General features: G+C 42.6%; 2 protein-coding genes across 2 annotated transcripts in view; both read left to right on the forward strand.

The window, feature by feature from the left end:
* The first annotated feature begins 132 nt into the window (after positions 1-132).
* BCAS2 (BCAS2 pre-mRNA processing factor) lies at positions 133-3263 on the forward strand. The gene is made up of 7 exons (XM_030465450.1): positions 133-280; positions 359-451; positions 560-630; positions 758-919; positions 1410-1460; positions 2126-2206; positions 3096-3263. The coding sequence occupies exons 1-7, from the start codon at positions 188-190 to the stop codon at positions 3223-3225; spliced, it is 681 nt and encodes a 226-aa protein (XP_030321310.1). The 5' UTR covers positions 133-187; the 3' UTR covers positions 3226-3263.
* Positions 3264-3779: 516 nt separating this feature from the next.
* The window catches only part of TRIM33 (tripartite motif containing 33), a 28300-nt gene continuing 11517 nt past the window's right edge, over positions 3780-20562 (forward strand). The window contains exons 1-12 of the mRNA XM_030465455.1: positions 3780-4233; positions 9843-9961; positions 10048-10195; positions 11684-11816; positions 14345-14461; positions 15447-15561; positions 16211-16357; positions 16803-16920; positions 17554-17801; positions 18069-18233; positions 19024-19224; positions 20211-20343. Coding sequence (XP_030321315.1) covers positions 3780-4233; positions 9843-9961; positions 10048-10195; positions 11684-11816; positions 14345-14461; positions 15447-15561; positions 16211-16357; positions 16803-16920; positions 17554-17801; positions 18069-18233; positions 19024-19224; positions 20211-20343 — 2098 coding nt within the window. The remainder of the gene's footprint in view (positions 4234-9842; positions 9962-10047; positions 10196-11683; positions 11817-14344; positions 14462-15446; positions 15562-16210; positions 16358-16802; positions 16921-17553; positions 17802-18068; positions 18234-19023; positions 19225-20210; positions 20344-20562) is intronic.

Consider the following 20562-nt stretch of genomic DNA (forward strand, 5'->3'; position numbering starts at 1 on the left):
GGTGCCGGTGCCGGGGGGGGGGCGGTGCCGGTGGGGGGCGGTGCCCGAGAGGGCGGGGCATGGAAAGGGCGTGGTCCCATCTGTGCGTCACGTGCGCGGTCTGGCAGGGTAGGGGGGGGCGGTGGCGCCTGCGTACTGCCGGCTCGTTCCCGTGCGGCGCAGGCGCAGTTCGCGCGGTGCGGGCGGCATGGCGGGCCCGGGGCTGGTGGCAGGGGACGTGGTGGTGGACGCGCTCCCCTACTTCGACCAGGGCTACGAGGCGCCGGGCGTTCGGGAGGCGGTGAGTGCGGGCCGGGGAAGGGGGTTGGGTAACGGGTCTGCCTGCCTGTCTGCCTGCGTGACGCTCCGTGTGCGCTAGGCCGCGGCGCTGGTAGAGGAGGAGACGCGGCGGTACCGGCCCACCAAGAACTACCTCAGCTACCTGCCGGCGCACGACTACAGCGCCTTTGAGGTGAGCGGTCCCGTCCCCGCGTTCCCGCGCCGGCCTCCCCTTCCCCAAAGACCCCGTCCGGCCTCCCTTTGCCTCCTCTCCGCTGCCCTCCCGTTGTTCTCCCCGCAGACAGAGATTATGCGGAACGAGTTCGAGCGCCTGGCGGCCCGGCAGCCCCTCGAGCTGCTCAGCATGAAGAGGTGAGCCCAGGCGGCCCGGTCCCCGCCACCCCACAGCTGGCCGCCGCCTACCCAGCTCCTGAGGCCGGGTCGGATGCTCCTGTCGTGGTCCGGGCCCGTTCCTGAGCTGGCGGACACCGCGTTGCAGGTACGAACTGCCGGCCCCTTCCTCCGGCCAGAAAAACGATACCACGGCGTGGCAGGAGTGTGTGAACAACTCCATGGCGCAGCTGGAGCACCAGGCTGTCCGCATCGAGAACCTGGAGCTGATGTCGCAGCACGGCTGTAACGCCTGGAAGGTGTACAACGAGTAAGGGCAGGGGCTGCTTTGCTGCAGTGCTGGGTGCAGTCTCTGTTCTTCTCATGTCTCTTAGGTTAGGGGGAAGGAGGGAAGCCTGAGGGGCTCTGTTAGCTCGCACAGATGTCAGGAAATTAAAAGAGTGGGTTGTGTTAAATGAAGGAAATGAGAATAAAATACTGTTACAGGTAATTCTAGAATTAAAATTAGAAGATGAGTGATAACTTGTTACATTGTACAGTACACTTGATCAGCTAATGGAGATGGTTTTATGAATCTAAGAGTGTGGGCTGGACACAGTGATTCCATCTTAAAACTGCTTGTATTAAAATAGGGTTGTTTTGTTTTTATGTTATTCCCATGACATAGGTGGCACTGAGAACAAGTTGTCTGATGTTTGAGTTCAGGTGGCTTGGTCTGTTCTCAGCTCTAGAGTTCAGTGACAGGTTAAATGAGGCTGCCCTGGAATGTTTTCCTGACACTGCTTGCATTCTGCTTTCAGACATCTGGTTCATATGATAGAACAAGCCCAGAAAGAGCTTCAGAAATTGAGGTTAGTCATTTGTTTTTTCCATAATGAAGTTGGACGAAAAGTAAAACACATACACACTCCCCATACAAAACCTGTGTAAATGCTGCTGCCCTGGTTGCAGGAAAAAAAAGACCTTGTAATAATAATGAAATATGGCCCTCCTCTCCCCCCATGGTTTCAGTCATAATGCCTGTTCCACTCAAACTATGTTTTTTTCTGTTTAGAGACCAAAGTATTTTAAGTATTCTGCACTTTGCTGGTGCTTCACTGAATTACTGATTATTATAAACGATTTAGTTGTTCATCTTTGCTTTACCTGACTTTTTTTCCAGAGTAAGCAAAATATTTTCTCTGTTCTTTTCTTGTCCAGGAGCAGTAAGCTTGAATGTTTGAAATTTTACTTCTTGTAGTAGTTTTGTAGTATAGAAGGTTTTGGATTTTTTTGTGTGTGTGTGTGTTGTTGGTTTGTTTTTGTTGTTGGTGTTTTTTTTATGTTTTTGAGGTATATTTTTTCAGATTTCTCTTAGGATTCTGTGTACTGGGATTTGCCCATCTGTGTGTTTTAGTTGCCATCCTGGCTGCAGAAGTGCTTCTAGGGGTTAGGTGTCTTTTGAAGTTAAGAGCAGACAATACAAATTTTAAAGGAGACAGAAAACAACATAGATTTTTTTTTTTTTTCTCCCCAGGAAAAATATTCAAGATCTGAACTGGCAGAGAAAGAACATGCAGCTCACAGCTGGGGCTAAGCTACGAGAAATGGAATCTACGTGAGTACAGGGGGTTTCTTTGTTACTTCCCCGGGTACTCATCCTTGGAGCTCTGCTGGGTGGAGCATCTGTTGGTGCTCTGTGTGGTTTTGTTGGTGTGCACTGAAGCTGAAAAAGGCCAAGCAAAACTTTTTAGAGACAGAGTTTTGAGTCTTTAAACAGCAAAAGTATTTATTTTCGGATCCGGGGAACTCCCAGCTTGCACTGGAGAAAGAGTTCCAAGGGCTAAGGGAAAAGGAGTTAGGGTATTTCTAGGTTATTTTCTCTCAGCTCTGGTGAGGCCACAGCTTGAGTCCTGTGTCCAGTTCTGGGCCCCCCAGTTCAGGAAGGAGATTGAGGTCCTGGAGCAGGTCCAAAGGAGGGCAACCAGGCTGGTGAAGGGACTCGAGCACAGACCCTATGAGGAGAGGCTGAGGGAGCTGGGGGTGTTGAGGCTGGAGAAGAGGAGGCTCAGGGGAGACCTCATCACTCTCTCCAACTCCCTGAAAGGAGGTTGGAGCCAGGGGGGGGTTGGGCTCTTTTCCCAGGCAACTCTCAGCAAGACAAGAGGGCAGGGTCTCAAGTTGTGCCAGGGGAGGTTTAGGTTGGAGATTCGAAAGAATTTCTTTCTGGAGAGGGTGATCAGGCATTGGAATGGGCTGCCCAGGAAAGTAGTGGATTCTCCGTGTCTGGAGATCTTTCCAAAGAGCCTGGATGTGGCACTGAGTGCCATGGGCTGGGAACCACGGGGGGAGTGGAGCAAGGGTTGGACTTGATGAGCTCTGAGGTCCCTTCCAACCCAGCCAATTCTATGATTCTGTGATTCTCATTGTTCACTCAGCTTCAGTAACCATTAAGCAGACCTGCATCACAAGTGTTAAGGTTGGTTTTTTTCTCATTTCCTTCCTAGATGGGTCTCTCTTGTCAGCAAGAATTACGAGATTGAACGAACGATCGTGCAGCTGGAAAACGAAATCTCACAAATCAAACAGCAGCACGGGGTGGCAAACAAAGAGAACATCCAGCAGGATTTGCAGTGACTCAGAGGTTACAGAAACAGAAGGCAAAGAACTTGGGAGTCGCGCTGTGTTTGCAGGCGCCGTGTCTGTGGGTGCTGGGTCCCGCGTGGTGCGGCACCTGCTTGGGATGGAGCAGCGGCCGCAGGACCCCGGCACCCGCTGCCCTCAATAAACGCTGTTTTCCTCAGGGCGGCTCCTGTAACCCGGGTGCGCGGAGGGGCGGGCACTGCCGCGAGGCTTTGCCTCATTAACGCGCTTAATTAGCGCAGCGCGCGTTGGGGTGTGGCCGGCCCGAAGCGGCCCCGCCCCTTCTCCCTCCCTCCGAGGGGCGGGGACAGCGGCGCCGGCGGCCAATGGGGATTCCCCGCGAGGCGTCCTGGCGGGGCACGTGCGCAGTGCCGCCGCGTGACGTCACCACGGCCAGGGAGGGCGCTCCCTTGACGACGGAGCACGCGCCGCTGCGGACAGCTCTCGCTCTGCGCTTGCGCGGGCCCGGGCTCCGCCTCTTTGCTGGGGCGCGCGCGCGGCGCGTGGTGACGCGGCGCGTGCGCGTTTCTGGGTTCAAAGGAGGAAACATGGCGGAAAACAAAGGAGGAGGCGGCGGCGGGGAGGGGGCTGCCGAGGCCGCGCCGGGCGGCGGTGGCGTCCCGGAGCCTGTGGCCGCCTCCCCCTCCGGCCCTGCGCCCCCCGCGCCCGTCGCCGCGCCCCCCGAGGAGCGGGAGAGCCCGGGCGTGGCAGCGGCGGAGCGCGGTCTGGGGGAGGCTGAGGCCGAGGCGGCGGCGGGGCCCGGCGCCGCGCCGGGGCTGGGTCCGGGGCCCAGCCCGGTTCCCCCGCTGACGCCTGCGGCGCCGGGGCCCTTCTCGCTGCTGGACACCTGCGCTGTCTGCGCGCAGAGCCTGCAGAGCCGGCGGGAGGCCGAACCCAAGCTACTGCCCTGCCTGCACTCCTTCTGCCGGCGCTGCCTGCCCGAGCCCGAGCGGCAGCTCAGCGTCCCCGTGCCCGGCGGCGCCAACGGTGACGTCCAGCAAGGTGAGCGGGGGGCGGCGGCCGGGCGAGCTGCCCCGATCCGGCGGGCTTCCCCGCGATCCGGCGGGCTTCCCCACGGTGCTCGCTGCGTTGTCGTTGCCGGGAGCGGGCGAGCGATCGCTCCGGTTCCTCTGGTTTCGGCCCCGGCGCTTGTCCCGGCCCTGTTGGATCGCTGCGTACGTGACCGGCAGTGTCTGAGTGTCTGCTGCCCCGATCCAGGCGGCGGCAGGAACTTGGGAGTTGTTGGAATTTCGGTGTAAACCGCGTTGTGCGTTTTGTTTGCTTTGGCTTCCAGGGATGCTGTAGTAGAGGCGTGTCTGTGAGGAGGATGTCCAGCTGCTCAGTTCTACACCACTCGGGGGAAAAAAAATGTAAAATTTGATTTACTGTTGCTGCAGTGTCACATGCTCGGTTGGAGATGTGTGCGGTACACCTGCCCTGGGAGACACATGGACACATGAGGGGAAATACTGTAGAGCTGATTGTTAGCTGACTGGCTGGGTAACTTCAGTGCCATGGAACAGGAGTTGGCTTCTCCTTCCAAGTGTCTTACTAAAATCAGAGCTTGGTTTTTAAATTTTATTTTATATATTCAGGGATGAAATTGAAAAGCTTCTGGAGCTTTTAATGGAGTGACTTACATGCTGTGGTCTGCAGGCCAAGCTAGGGCCCTGGTAAGTGGTTCTGCAGGTCTTAACTGGATCTTGTGATCAAAGAGACCTGGTTTGGTGACATCTCTCGGGTTTGATCAAGGACTCAAGGCTTTCCCGTGTTGCATAGTGAAGAAATTAGCCTGGCTTGGTAGTGGTTCTTTCATACAAACTGTCCAGAAGTGGCTCATCTAGGTTGTGGTCTTAGAAAGTCTGTCATTTTAAAAAAGGTGATGCCTTAAATGTAGTTCATTAATTACTAATAAAACACTAAATTGGTCTTGTGATTTTTTTATGTTACATTCTAGGTGTTGTATTTTACCTTAGATACGGAGGTGAAGGATACAGGGCTTGGAAAGTGAGGTTTATTTTACTAGTCATTAGCATCATGATCTGAATGCTGCTGTGTCTGTTAGAATTCAAGTATGGGAACAACATGAAGCCTGGTTTCTGAAGTCCATATAAACTGGCATATCAGTTCTTGTAATATACATTTTAAAAAAAGCTTGATTTTATGCTTTGTTAAAATAAGAATTCACCAAAAACTTCTAGATGATGTGAACAAGATGTGCATATAGGGTTCCAGAGAGTATGCTGGGAAAGATGTGCATGATCCATCTGTAGTGATCTCTTCAGTGATGAAGAGATGCATTATCCCAGCAGGTCAGTTCAGAAGGAAACATGGAGCAGCCAGAGGTGCAGTTTTGTGGACAGCTCTCTCTGCACATTGTAACAGTTGCATGCACATGAAACGCCAGCAAATCAGGTACAAAATGGGCATTTTCAGCATACAGAGAAGCATCACATTGCTCAGTGTGCAGTTTCCTTCCCTCTTGGTTGGGTTGTGGGAGTTGTGAAGTGTTACTTCCACTTTTGCTGCTTCTCTAGTTTCGTTTTTTTCTTGAAGTAAGAATTAATGGGAAATGGTACCCATAGCTATACCTGCTGCTGAAAGCACTGAACTGCAGCCTCTTGCTGCTGAAAAGATACTTCTTGTGAATTCAGAGATTTAGGATGGTTACAGATACTGCAAAACAGCTTCTCATGTGTCTGCTTCTGGAAAGATAGGCTGTTTGGGATTTGAGTGCTTCACCAAGATACTCACTGGCAGAGATATTCTCTGCTCAATGGAGTAGAGATAAAGTGTGGCTCTCCTGGATCCTTGTGAATGGCACAATCTTCATTAGGCTAAAAAATTAAAAAAAAAAACCCTGCAAGACACTTTTGGAGAGTTTGAGGGATACATATACATTTGGTGTGCATGTAGGTATGATTTGAGGAACAATATTCTTACTACTGTATGCTATAATATATAGTATTGTAAACTGTTTTGAGGTTTCTATACCCAGTGTCTGTCTTTAGGAACTGGGTATTAATTGCATCTTAAATGACATAGTAACTATTTTTAGTTTGCTTTTGAAGAGAGACATGGAAAAGCTATACTGTCTATGAGACTGTGACATGCTACTTAAACTGGGTTTAGTAGTAGTTAGTATGTTTTCATTCTAGAAACTTGAATTTTCCTGCATCAAATAGACTACTTAAGCTATATAAATGCACTCCATCTTGCTTTCAGTGCTAAAAATCTTGGTCTGAAACTTAAATTTCAGTCTGAAGTAATAGTGTATTTGCAAATATTGCATTTGTCTGAGAACATTCTAGGTGTGTGTTATTTTTATAAGAACTGATCATAGAATCATAGAACTGGCTGGGTTGGAAGGGACCTCAGAGCTCATCAAGTCCAACCCTTGATCCACTCCCCCCGTGGTTCTCAGCCCATGGCACTCAGTGCCACATCCAGGCTCTTTGGAAAGATCTCCAGACACGGAGAATCCCCTACTTCCCTGGGCAGCCCATTCCAATGCCTGATCACCCTCTCCAGAAAGAAATTCTTTCTCATCTCCAACCTAAACCTCCCCTGGCACAACTTGAGACCCTGCCCTCTTGTCTTGCTGAGAGTTGCCTGGGAAAAGAGCCCAACCCCCCCCTGGCTCCAACCTCCTTTCAGGGAGTTGGAGAGAGTGATGAGGTCTCCCCTGAGCCTCCTCTTCTTTAGGCTGAACAGCCCCAGCTCCCTCAGCCTCTCCTCATAGGGTCTGTGCTCGAGTCGCTTCCCCAGCCTGGTTGCCTCCTTTGGACCTGCTCCAGCACCTCAATCTCCTTCCTGAGCTGAGGGGCCCAGAACTGGACACAGGACCCGAGGTGTGGCCTCACCAGGGCTGAGCACAGGGGCAGTGTCTGCTATAAATTGATTTCCTGGTTACAATTAATGGGTTGTCAGTTCAATGTGTGATGTGTGGCAGTTGTAATATAAGCAAGGATTCAAGGATTCTTTATATTCCAATCCCCATCCAAAAAAAAAAGTCTTAGGATTGGACCTTGAATGCTAAATTTTTTTAAACACGTATTTGTGTTCTGATAGATTTTGGTCTGGTTGTGGAACTTGTTTGGCCTGTGAGGATTTATTTTAAGGTTTGAATAGTGAAACTAGAACAGGGGTTTTGATGTATTGCTACACAGAAAAATGTGTTTGGACCCTTGCAGTTCCAAGAGAAGTAAATATTATGCACAAGTAGTAACTACTCTTGGTGTTCTCAGCCAATAAGTCAAACCTGTCAGAGATTCATTCCTTAGAGGATTGCATATGTGCCAAGTTTGAACTTAAAATGGAAGTTTAAGTTATCAGAGTAATGGCAAATATTTCCTGAACTGTGAAGCTTTATCATCATTACAACAATGTAAACATTTGAAAGGATCCTGAGGTTTTTTTATATTCACTCAGTGCTTTTGTTTTGGGAATCAGCCTGGCACATTTCAACCCAAAGCAAATGTGTGTGTTTCAAACCCTGTGTCTACAACAAGGCTGTTCACTCAGCAGTAATGAGGAGTGTAGAAGTTTGATGACCTGAATGTCAGTGGATGGCACGGTGGAGTTCTAGGCTGATTGATGTCTCTTAAGGATCAACAGGAAACCTAAGCTGTTCCTTTGAAAAGACCATTGGTGAAGAGCACAACATGGTGTAGTTTAGTTGCAGCTTTAGGTGTTGGTTGGCAATGGTAGTGTAAAATAATCTTAAATTCTTTGCAGTGTTCCATTGTGATTTGCTGCTGGATTATATTGCAGGTTTTTAGCAGTCTTTCTGTTTTTATGAAAACAACATTACTTTTTTTCCCCATTTGACATCAGTCTTGTGCTTTCTGACAGCCTTTGATGTTTGTGGTCTAATTTAGTGTGCTCTATCTATTTAGGAGTTAAAAGGATTACCTAGATGCTATTCTCATTAGTGTTCTTAATAAAGTCATTGACAAACATCTAATGTGTAATGTGAAAAAGATGAGAATTCCAGCAGCTGTATAACTAATGGCCCAATGTGTTTTATGGTACTTCTTGCCTCTCTTGCTCTGACAAAACTCTTCACCTGAGATACTATTCTGTGTTGGGCTTTCATTAGTAGTGTAGGTGATAGCCTTATCTGGAGCTGTACCAGCTTGTTCTCATTGCACAGGGTTTGCTTGGTTTCACAGAGGGGATGCAGCTGCTCAGGAGCTCCCCAGGGCTGGTTCCTGCTGTAGTTCATAGAATCATAGAAGTGTCTGGGTTGGAAGGGACCTCAGAGATCATCGAGTCCAACCCTTGAACCACCGTTGCGGTTGCTAGACCATGGCACTGAGTGCCACATCCAGGCTCTTTGGAAAGATCTCCAGACACGGAGAATCCACTACTTCCCTGGGCAGCCCATTCCAATGCCTGATCACCCTCTCCAGAAAGAAATTCTTTCTAATATCTAACCTAAACTTCCCCTGGCACAACTTGAGACCCTGCCCTCTTGTCTTGTTGAAAGTCGTCTGGCAAAAGAGCCCAACCCCCCCCTGGCTCCAGCCTCCTTTCAGGGAGTTGTAGAGAGTGATGAGGTCTCCCCTGAGCCTCCTCTTCTTTAGGCTGAACAGCCCCAGCTCCCTCAGCCTCTCCTCATAGGGTCTGTGCTCGAGTCCCTTCACCAGCCTGGTTGCCCTCCTTTGGACCTGCTCCAGCACCTCAATATATATATAATATAATATATATATAATATAATATAATATAATATAATATAATATAATATAATATAATATAATATAATATGATATATAATGTTCTTACAGCTCTGTCCCTGATGATGGTACTCTGGGGTTCTCCTGCAATCAGAAGTGTGCTGGGATAACTGCTCTGTCTGACCCAGTCAGGAGACTCTTTAGTGTGTCACCAGGATTATGGGGAGTTTCTTCTCTTCCTTTGTTGCAGGTTTTGGAAACTTGTCGTTCTGTAGCAGAAAAATATCAAGGTGCTGTGTATGGTTGGGGCTTTGTTGTGTAGAGGAAAGCTCTTTTACTTATAGGTACTGAAATACTGGTTGCTTTTCACATCCTGTTCTTGAAGCGTGTTTGATTTGATGAGACAGAATTTATCAGTTACTGATGTTGCTCTGCAGTGAGTCTTCTGTGTTCTGAAGCCATCATTAATTTTGGCACTTGAAATAATTAATGCTAATTTAATAGTAAGGTAATTATTCTGCCTGAAATTACTCGTACTGTTTTAATTGAGTATCCACAAAGGAGTTGAGCATCGTTTAGTTACACTTAGTTACACTTTTCATAGTTATTTCTAACATCCTAGTGTATAAAAATACCCAATTGCTTTGAAAGTTTCTCTTTGAAAATCATATTTATGATACATTTTGTATAGAAACTTGGTCTAAGCTTAGGTGACACTTCTGGGAGGAGGATGTTTACTACAGGGGCAGCTGGCATGAGAGGATTTTTTGCTGTCAGCTCAAGTGTTTTTGTCAGTTGTGGAATATGTCCATTTCCCCTAAATGAAATGAGCAGTCATGGGATTTTGTGTTCATCCTTACCTTATTTTGATGATGAGCACATTGGTTTTCACATTCTTTTTCTTCAAACTGGCAAACTTTTTCTGTTTTGCAGTTGGTGTAATTAGATGTCCAGTATGCCGCCAAGAATGCAGACAGATAGATCTGGTAGATAATTACTTTGTAAAAGACACATCAGAAACACCAAGCAGCTCTGATGAGAAGTCAGAACAGGTATGGCACTAAATTCACATGCTGGTTTTGTTCCTGTGCATGTTCATGCTTTCCAGGAAAATGATGGCAGCTGTTTCCCTTTGCAGGTGTGTACAAGCTGTGAAGATAATGCCAGTGCTGTTGGATTTTGTGTCGAGTGTGGGGAATGGTTGTGCAAGACTTGCATAGAAGCTCATCAGCGAGTAAAGTTTACTAAAGATCATATGATCAGAAAAAAAGAAGATGTATCTTCAGGTGAGTGCTTGCATGTAATTTAGTCCTGCTTGTAGTAAAAATGTCTCCTCTTGGCAGGTGTAAAGGGACAGGGAGGATTATTTAGGTATCAAACAGGTATATAGCTTTCCCCAAAGATTTGGGAAATTTAGTAAAAAGGTGCCAGTGCAAAGGTGGTGTCTGTAAAAACAGAGGGAAAATGAAACTTTGTACAGATTGGTGTCCAATGTAAAAAATATCTTTGGTACTGGAGAAATAGAACGAGAATAAAGCTTTTGGAAAGGATTTAGATCCACTCTTAATAATAACTTAATAATTTAATTTAGTAGAATGTGAAATCTGAAGAGCACTGACATTTTGGTGACCTAATACATTGGCTGAGGAATTAAATTACATGTTTTGCTGTACTTGCTTATAAGAAGCAATTACAGGTCTCCCAGTAGGGAAGCATTTACAGATAAGCTTGAACTCATATTCAGTATGATGTTACTTTTGTGTTGACATTGATGAGTAAATGTGGACTTTGAATTAATTTTCATGTTCAGTGTCTTTCAGTTAGCAAAATTCAGTATGTGAAGTGTGTTTACAGTTTGTTTGGAAGCTAATAATAATTGTATAGCAATTTATGTGGTTGTTTATTGAAGATGGTGGCTCCTGTGTAGTGGGTATGCTGGTGTATGGCTGGAGTGCAGCCTTACCTTGACCTGCCTTACAGCAGTCCTTAGCAAACCTCTTGATTGTGGGGAATGGCTATTCATTATTTTCCCAGAACTTGTTCCCCTTCTTTCTTATTAGACTCTAAAATATGCCTTGGAGACTTCAGCTTTCTATTAATGAGTGTCAGAGCAGATTCTTGAGCTTTCTTTTCTTTACCATAACTTGCATGACATAACAAGCTTCAGAAATGCTGGGAGACTGAGGAACACATTGATGTTTTAAACCTTACCTGCTGTATCTTCCAAAGCCTGCTTTCCTCTGTGCTAAACTCAAAATATCTTTAGAAAACTGTGCAGTACTTTTTGGTAAACTCAAACCTATTTTTTGACACTGTTATTTGCTTAAGTGGAATGATTAAGCAGTTTAGCTGGGGTTTAACTGGCAATGTTTGCTTTTGCATTTACCTTTTCAGTAGCATATGAGGTTTACAAAAGTTTTGTGGTAGTAATTTGGAAAGCCTGTGGTTGCTTGACACTACAAAAGTTTTCAAGGTTTGATCTGACCATCAGTGTGTCAGAGGTGAAATTGTGTGGAATTTAATCTTTAAACACAAGCACACAATCCTAATGTTTGTGTGCTAAGTAAAAGAGGATATTCCTCCTCCTTCTCGAATACAGTAAATCAGGAACAGCTATAAACTACCATGGTTGTAACTTGAGAGTGAGAACAGGTCTGTAGTTGCCTTTGTCCAAATTCTTGGTTGTTGCATTAGTTTGGAAGTTAGTTGTTTTGCACTTGAGACTGTCAAAATTTTATTTTAAAATGCAAAAAATGGTTTATTTTTAAAAACAGAGGCCGTGGGAGCATCTGGTCAACGTCCTGTTTTCTGTCCTGTCCACAAACAAGAGCAGTTAAAACTTTTCTGTGAAACATGTGACAGGCTGACATGCAGAGACTGTCAGTTACTGGAACACAAAGAACACAGGTACAAATATTACCATGTCTCCATTCCTGTGGTGTACATTCTCAGAGGATGAAAACATTGATTTAAAACAGTTGTGTCATGAAATACTGTTGCATAACTCTTTGTTGTACTGAAATGATCCTGTGTGGAGTGCTGATAACTTCAGTGATCAGTTGGTTGAGCTTTGTCAAGTACTCTGAGAAGATTCAAAACATGATCTGAGGCGATTTGTTGTGATTAAGGTGTTAACTTGCCTGGCATTTGGCAGTGCTGTAACTGGCCAGGGCTTGAGTAGAAATGCTGCAGCCCTTAACACCTGGTGCTGTCAAGAAGCAAACGTGATATAGAGAGTCATGGATGAGGTAACATCTTGAAAAGACATATTTAATTGTGCAACAGTCTTTCAATTAAAGAGAGTTTTGTAAAAGGAAGTATGAATTTTGTCTCATAGATTAATATATTTCTTTTGTTCAGAGGGGAAATTGTTTGATTTTAGTTGGTTGAAAGTTGCCTTATTCTAAGTAAAAAAGGAATGGTTTCTATCTCTGGAACTTGCTTTTCTTCTAGCTGCTAAAAAAAAAAGTTGAAGCCTCTTAAGGTACATTAAAACTTCCTGCTCCTTAGCAGCTCTGCAATATAGTAACTTGAATGTTTGAAAAAGTATTTTGCAGTGCTGTAATTGAGAATCTGTGGATAAATGTACATTTATCAGCCACTGCAACACTGCTTTTCCTAATCAGTCAACAAATAATACTTCTCTCTCAGGGTGCTTACATTGCATTATTGAAGTTAGTGGATTTTTTTTCCAGAGTACTGATTACTCTCTCAAACTGGAACAGCAGCCTAATGAAGAACTTTTACTTTTGCAATTAGTTCTAGTAAAATTTTAACAACCTCAAATATTCCTGCTGTTTTTTCATAGGCTTGATCATAAATATCCTGAAAGACACACTTGTCCAGAAAGCATGGTTTCCTAGGATATCTTAACAAACTTTTCTAGTTGGTTTCTTTGCATCTGTTTTGAGCATGATGCTAACTAATTAACACTTGTATCTTGTTCTGCTTACTTGTCTTCCAGTAAGAGAATACTTTGCTATTAACAGGCTTTGTTGTACAATATTCTTTAAAAGTTGTTCTATCTGCAGATGTGAATTACAGATGATTAGGGCAACTGCTTCATCTGCCATTTTTATGAAGCTCACTAAATCATTGAAGGAAAATAATGCCAAATGAAAACAGGAATTGATTTTAATATCCTTTTTACCTGAAATCCTGGTGGTTTGCACCAAATTAAGATTAACCACCATTTCAGTAGCAACATGGTGCAGAGTTCTGTTCAGAATATCAAGTGAAAGAATTGCTGGTGACTCTGTAGAGAGCTAACATTCTTTTAGTAGCCTAATGCTGTGCTATTACTCTAGTTTAGGTAGGTCTTAGTCCATAAACTTTGGAAGCTAGAAGTACAACACAATATGTATTTTAAAAACAAGTTTCTATAGCAGGAGATACAGCAAGATTTTAGCAGTACTAGGTGAGTGTAGAATTTTTTTTTTCTCCTTAAAATGGAAATCTGTTTTTCAATTTAATGAAAGTATTTTTAATAGAAAATTTGCAGCTCTCCAGACATTTCAAATTTCATGGCCTTTGGGCTTTAGTTATGCTACTTCTTGCTTTATAGTACCTGAAATCTTGTGAGGCTGTTAATCTGCAAGAATTTTGGACATTTCTTAGAAAAAGCAACATTGTAGTATTGTGGCTGAGAAATCTAAATTCTGGTTGTTGAAACTTGTCTGTTGCTGGTACAAACTGAGTGAACACCTAAGTCCTTGTTATACTAGTTGTAATTTGAGTCAATAAGCAGTATTACTGTCAATTTGATCATGCCTCAAAATGGTCTTTTTCTAGTGGATTGATTATATTGTAATCTTCTCTTAGATTTTGGCAAAAGGTGATGCTACATTGCTTAGTTGGGGTTGGTTTCTAATGCAGCTTACAAAATCCTTCATTTTAATTGTAGGAGTACTTAGATAGTTTGACTCCTAGGATTTAGTATGGTGAAGAGGGGAAGATATTCTGGGAACCTAAGCTTTTCCCATTATTAACAAATATTATTTCAGAAGCATGGAATTTACTTACTGCAAAGACAAGAATTGACAAATGACTGATGGGAATCCTGAGTTTTGGGGGCAATCTTTTGACAGTTGAGCAGTCAATCAGAAAATATGAAAACTCCTGGAGCTACTTAATTCCCCTTGCCATTTTCAGCAAGTTAATAGTTTGTGGGCTTTCAGCACAATGCAGTGAATTGTCACACTGTGTAGTTGGAAATAAAAAGTGACTCATTGAGATTGTCTTCTGGACACTTAGGTGTTTTATCTGTACTGAAACACTTTCATGCTGATCAGCATAGGTAAAGTTTGATTTTTCTTTGTTTTATAATTTATTTTTTTCTTCCAAAAATTTGTAGCTTTACGTTTAAATTAGGAGGAACACTTAATTTCAGCACAGTGCTCCTTGGTAATCGATACCTTCTTTTGCATGTTGAAAAGGTATCAGTTTCTGGAAGAAGCTTTTCAGAACCAGAAGGGTGCAATTGAGAACCTATTGGTCAAACTTCTTGAGAAAAAGAATTATGTAAATTTTGCAGCTGCCCAAGTTCAGAACAGGTAAGTAGTCCATAATGATTAACTGTTGCTAGTATATTGCCTTCTTAATAAATCACAGTAGTGTGAATGGTGGGACAAGAATAATTCTTACATTTTAGTTGCTTCTATATCTTCAGTTTTATTGGACTGAATTACTTTTTGGAATGTTTTCTTCCCTACAATGCTGTGCATCTGTAGGAAATTGTTAAAAGAAACAAACATCAAAGATGATGTCTTATGGCTACCTTGAGCAGAACTTTGGAGAGGAAGGAGAGAAAAAGAAAAAGGCAATAAAAAAGGCAAGGCAAATCTGTCTTGTAATTTCTGCTAAGTTCAGCTCTAAGTGACAGAAGTGTTGGCTGTAGAGATTAACAAATTTTTCTTGAAATGCTTTTATGTTTCATGTGAATGCCTCTCATAACTGTAACAAAAAGTTGCTTTGAAATTGAATAGGAAATTGTTTTTGTTTTTAATTAGGCAAGCAAGACTTAGTATAATAACCTGAAAGGAAGAGAAGCATTCCCTTAGGTAATTTAAGATTCTACATTTAGTTTAAATTCAACATCATATAGAATATTGAATACAGAGACAGAGGGAGCACATGATTACTTCTGGCTTTTCACCTGCTTGTGCTGTTGTGATGTGCTGAAGGTCAGAGAATTCCACTGTGATTCTTGGTGGTTTTGTGAGCCTTCTGAAACTTTTAAGTCACTTGCAAAATGACAGATCATCTGAAGATGGGAAGTAAAAGGGTAGAAGAAAGTGTACCAAAGACACAAGGAGAAGTTCTGGCACAAATTTTTAAATCCTGGTGGTACCCTGTAAAAAAACCAAACCGAAGCAAAATAGCCCCACAAGAGAAGCTCTACATCTTGCACTCGTGGGAACTTCTTCAATACAGAAATTGTTCCTTCACTCTTTAAGGAGAAGAGGATGCCTATGGTGTTTTAGTGTTTGGTGGCATAGTATAAAGTGACTGCCTGACAATACATTTTTCTTTTTTTAGGATAAAAGAAGTAAATGAAACTAACAAACGAGTAGAGCAGGAGATCAAAGTGGCTATATTCACCCTCATCAATGAAATCAATAAAAAGGGAAAATCTCTCTTACAGCACCTTGAGGTACAGTTAAGAAAAATAATAGTAGTGTTGTTCACTGCTTGCAGTCTCCTAGTGTTTGGCATGACTGCAGGTGCTGCAGTACTAATATTGACTATGACTGGTGTGCTGGAGTTAAATATCTTGTTTATCCTTTCACTGGCTAGAACCTGTGGCTCCTTTAGTTTTCTCTGTGCCTCAGATTCAATAAAACTCATAGTCCTCATAAAAGATTGTCTGAACATCTCCTTTCCATGTTCTGTTAGACATATTTCTGTGTTAGAACATAATTTTACCATATGTATAATCTGTTCTTTTCCTCAAGCTGCTTTTTAATGTTCCACTAGTTTTTTGGCATGCTACTCCATGTCTCAGGCAATATGAGGAAGAGAACAAACATCAGTAGTTGTTTCAGTAGTTGATATTTTCCTGGGGTAAAGCAGAGACTCAGTTCTCTGAGCCCGCTATTTGCCCTGCTTTTTGATACCTCTGAATGGTAGAATGAAACAATAGAGAAATACTATTTAATGGTTTTAGCCACTCTCAGTATGAGCATTAGTATAAGGTGCTTTGCATGTGACATTTTTCTTTTGCTACAAGAATGGTGATTTCAATTTACATTTTCTCTTAAATCTTAAGTCCCCGTTGTAGTAAAGTTTTTGTTTCTTTGTAGAATGTAACAAAGGAGAGACAGATGAAATTAATGCAACAGCAAAATGACATCACTGGTCTTTCTCGACAAGTGAAGCATGTGATGAACTTTACTAATTGGGCTATTGCAAGTGGCAGCAGTACTGCTTTGCTGTACAGTAAGCGGCTGGTAAGGAAGCATCCTCTAACTTGTCTGTACAAACCAGAGAATTTTCCAAGTATCCTGTAGCAATCCAAGGAAGGGACTGTGAATTGTTCATGCTTAATTTGAAAAAACAAAACAAACCCTTCTGTAACATGGGGTACATTTCCTGACTTCTGCAACACTTTTAACTCATAAATTGAGGACTTAACAATTTTGTCATACAAGGAATTGAGGTCGAGCTCTGTAAAAGCACCTCAGTGTTTCACTTGAGTGATTGCAGGTACAGTATTATTGTGTAACACTACTTCTCTCTAATCAATGGAGTGCTTTCTAGGGCACTAACCAAACTTGCTACTGACAACCCTTGATGGTGATCCAGCAGACTAAAATTGCTGCACATACGCGTATTTCTTCATGTTCTCATTCTTTATTTCATTGTTAGTAAGTCTTGTTTTTTTCTTTCCATAAGATAACGTTCCAGTTACGCCATATTTTAAAGGCACGTTGTGATCCTGTTCCAGCTGCCAATGGAGCAATACGCTTCCATTGTGACCCAACCTTCTGGGCAAAGAACGTCGTCAATTTAGGTGAGAAAATTGTGTTTGTTTATTTTGTGTTACTTAAAAAACTAGACTGAGTTGGGAGTGTTAATCCAACACGAGTGAGTTGGAGTGCAGTGCATCTCTTAATGCAGAAGACCAAGGCTCCCTTGGCATAACTCATCCAGTCCTGATGTAGACTGGAGGTATCCAGCGAGGCCATCGCTGTGCATCGAGGCAGCACTTGCTTCTAGCAGTGTTTTGTGCCTCACTTGTTCTTAGTCATTCAGTGATGGAACATGCTTAGCTGTTAAGTATCTGTTTCCAGGATTTGCTTCCTTGGGCATAGAAACTTTATGCTCAACATGGTTTTTTTCACTTTTTTATTTCTCATCTTGTCCATTTGATGTGAATACAGAGAGCAGTCATCTCTGTCTTGTCTTTCCATTTCTTTTGCTCTTTCCTGACAAATCATGTTTTCAGTTTTGCAATTTCTCCTTCTTTAAGTTTCCTTTTTGCTTCTCTCACGTGGTTATGGAGACTTAAAAAGAAAATGTCAAACTTGAATTGCATTGTTACTGCCCCTGAGTAAACTCAATTAGAAACATATTCTGCATTTATCAGCCTTTGGATGATGATGAAGATTTAACTGTTTACTAGTTCTTGTTTTGTTTTGTTTAGGTAACCTTGTTATTGAAAATAAACCAACTCCTAGTTACACTCCTAATGTAGTGGTTGGACAGACTCCTCCAGGAACAAACCACGTCAGCAAAGCTCCAGGACAAATCAATCTTGCACAGCTTCGACTTCAGCACATGCAGCAGCAAGTGTATGCACAGAAGCATCAGCAGCTGCAGCAGCAGATGAGGGTGGGACAGCCAGCTGCCTCAGTTCCCAGGCAGAGCAGTCCACAAGTCTTACAGCAGCAGGTATCTTTTGTGTTCTTGTTTCAGCTTTTACCATAATACTGAGGCTAAAGTTACAATAACACTGAGACTTAAAATTGGCCTATCAAATAGAAACTTACGAAGCAGTTTATAAACATGAAAGTCTTTTGAAATGTGACATACTATAAATATGACAACTATTGGCCTTTTCTTAACGTTATGTAACTAGTAAACCTACTACTGTGGGAGGAGATTGGCTCTTTTTTCCATGTTAAAAGCAAAAATGTTAAAAAACAAAAACCCTTGCAGCCTCCCAGGTTGATCAGCATGCAGACCATGCAGAGGGGTAACATGAACTGTGGGGCTTTCCAAGCACATCAGATGAGAATGGCTCAGAATGCTGCTCGTATACCAGGAATACCACGCCACAATGGACCACAGTACTCCATGATGCAACCTCACCTTCAAAGACAAGTATATCCTGTGTACATGCTTCATTTGTGCCATTGTGCCAGACTTTAATTACAGTAGATGATACCTCCAGCTGTAAACGTGCTTGTAACACTTAGAATTCACAGCTGCAGACATTTATTTGCTTTTTCATCTTGCATACTGTTCCGTGACATTTTTGAACATAAATTTTAAACCTTAAGAGTGAAAATGAATGCTAATGTTTATATTTCATTTTGTATCTGGGAAACAAAACATTTCCATTTTTCACTTTTCAGTGATGTTCAGCTTTTGTGTTTCTTAAAGAATGGTCAGGAATCATGAAATTCAAAGTGATCTAGTTAGGAGATTTTAATTACATCAAATTCTAAAGTTTTTTAAATTCAAACCTGAAGCATGATACAGAACTCTGAATACCATTAAGAATAAAATTACAGAAATGGTAATGTAACTAGAAAAAACAAAATTACTTTGTACTTGAAACAATTACTCATTGTTTTGTATAAAAAAGTTTGTAGACAGACATGTAGACTCTGAAGTTTCTTTGGAGGAAGTAATTGCTTTAAGAAGTTATCTAGCAACATAGTGGTCTGTGGGTTTTGGGTTTTTTTTTTCCCAATAAAATAAAAACAGCAGTTGCTTTGCATTCAGTGCTATCAGGTTATACTGATAAAAATGTGAGATTGTACATTCTCCTCCCCTTGCCCTTCCCAGTATTTTGTTGAGGACTATCACTATTTTGTTGAGTATATGTGTTGCAGTTGCTGTCTGATTTGTCTCTAATGCAGTCATGGTCTCTTCCCTTTTCCTACAGCATTCTAACCCTGGGCATGCGGGGCCATTTCCAGTTGTTTCTGTGCACAACACCACTATTAATCCAACTAGTCCAACTACAGCAACAATGGCAAATGCAAACCGTGGTCCAACAAGTCCATCTGTTACATCAATCGAACTCATTCCTTCTGTAACAAACCCAGAGAATTTACCTTCACTGCCAGATATCCCACCTATCCAGGTCAGTGTGGGAGATTAGGTATTTATGCTGTGGATAAAGTAATGAACTGCTTTCCTTTCTGTATCTTTTTAAGTTTAGATACCAGTACTCATCTGTGGGATGGTATAGTTAGTTACAAGTCAAAGAATTGAAATCTTCAACCCTTGACTTGGGTAGTTTGCATGCCTTGACTAGGGCATGCAACTATTTTAATTATATGGGGCTGACCTGCTTGTCCTGTATTAATGTTTAGATTAATCAGTATTTAATGGCTGTCCTATAATAAAATTGATACTTAGGTGAGTTAATCCCAAGTACTGTGTTCACTTCTTTCTTCCACAAAATCACTGTATGGGAAAATATCACTAAAATAGTTGAATGGTTACATAGGTTGGAAGCACTTTATGCCCTGACTGGTGATTTATTCAGTTACAGTTGCCTGGCACTTACTCTGTGATTTTCCTAAACGTGTTAGTTGTAATTATGCTGTATTGCAGTTGATAGTTTTTAGCAATTAAAGTAATAGGGTACCTGTTTCTTTGTTTTTTTGTAGATACTAATGTCTGTAAAAAGTGACTAGGAGGGAGATTTCACATCATGCTAAGAAAAAACAAGTTTGTGGTTTCCCATAGTGTCTTCATTGTGGAATTAGTTTTGCAACATTAGTAATCTGGTAGTTCATGTGACTAATGCTGTTTGTATGACTAACTCACTGAACATGTGGAGACCAAAAAGTTTGTCATGACCTAGGATAAGTTCAGCCTATCACTGTACTGACAGAACTCAGATTAGGAGCATTTGAAAAATCTTACTTTGATCTGACTGTAGGTTTCTGTTTTGAAAGACTGATCTCTGTGTGAAACTGATAAAAGTGTTTACTATGTCCTGAATCCTTGAATGGACAGTGAATAATTCTGATAAAGATACTGATCACAGTTTAAAGGTGTGGAACTACCAAGAACTTTAATTAGGTCTCTCTGATTCAGACTGTTGTTTTTGCTTCTTAGCTTGAAGATGCTGGTTCAAGTAATTTAGATAATCTTCTAAGCAGATACATTACAGGCAGCCACCTACCCCCACAACCTACAAGTACCATGAATCCCTCCCCAGGACCTTCAGCTCTGTCTCCAGGGTCATCAGGTAAATATGATGGGAATTTCTAGTGATTCTAGGAAGGGATAGGTATTTCTGCTTCTTAAGTTGAAAGTAATTACCTAGCATTTCCTTTGAAAAAGGAAGTGATATTTGTTAGTGTACAATTTATTTTGTTTAGAAATAAGTTCTTCTGGATATTTGTTGAGTTCTTTAAACATAGGAAATGTGTATTTCTACTAGTAAGAAGCCAATTTCACTCGTTTG

The sequence above is a fragment of the Calypte anna genome, chromosome 26 (assembly GCF_003957555.1).
Source record: "Calypte anna isolate BGI_N300 chromosome 26, bCalAnn1_v1.p, whole genome shotgun sequence".
Taxonomy (NCBI): Eukaryota; Metazoa; Chordata; class Aves; order Apodiformes; family Trochilidae; genus Calypte; species Calypte anna.

Coding starts and splice junctions, on each gene's coding strand:
- BCAS2 (XM_030465450.1), top strand. CDS start 188: ATGGCGGGCCCGGGGCTGGTGGCAGGGGACGTGGTGGTGGACGCGCTC. Junction 452..559: donor ACGACTACAGCGCCTTTGAG/GTGAGCGGTCCC, acceptor TTCTCCCCGCAG/ACAGAGATTATGCGGAACGA. Junction 1,461..2,125: donor AAAGAGCTTCAGAAATTGAG/GTTAGTCATTTG, acceptor TTTTCTCCCCAG/GAAAAATATTCAAGATCTGA.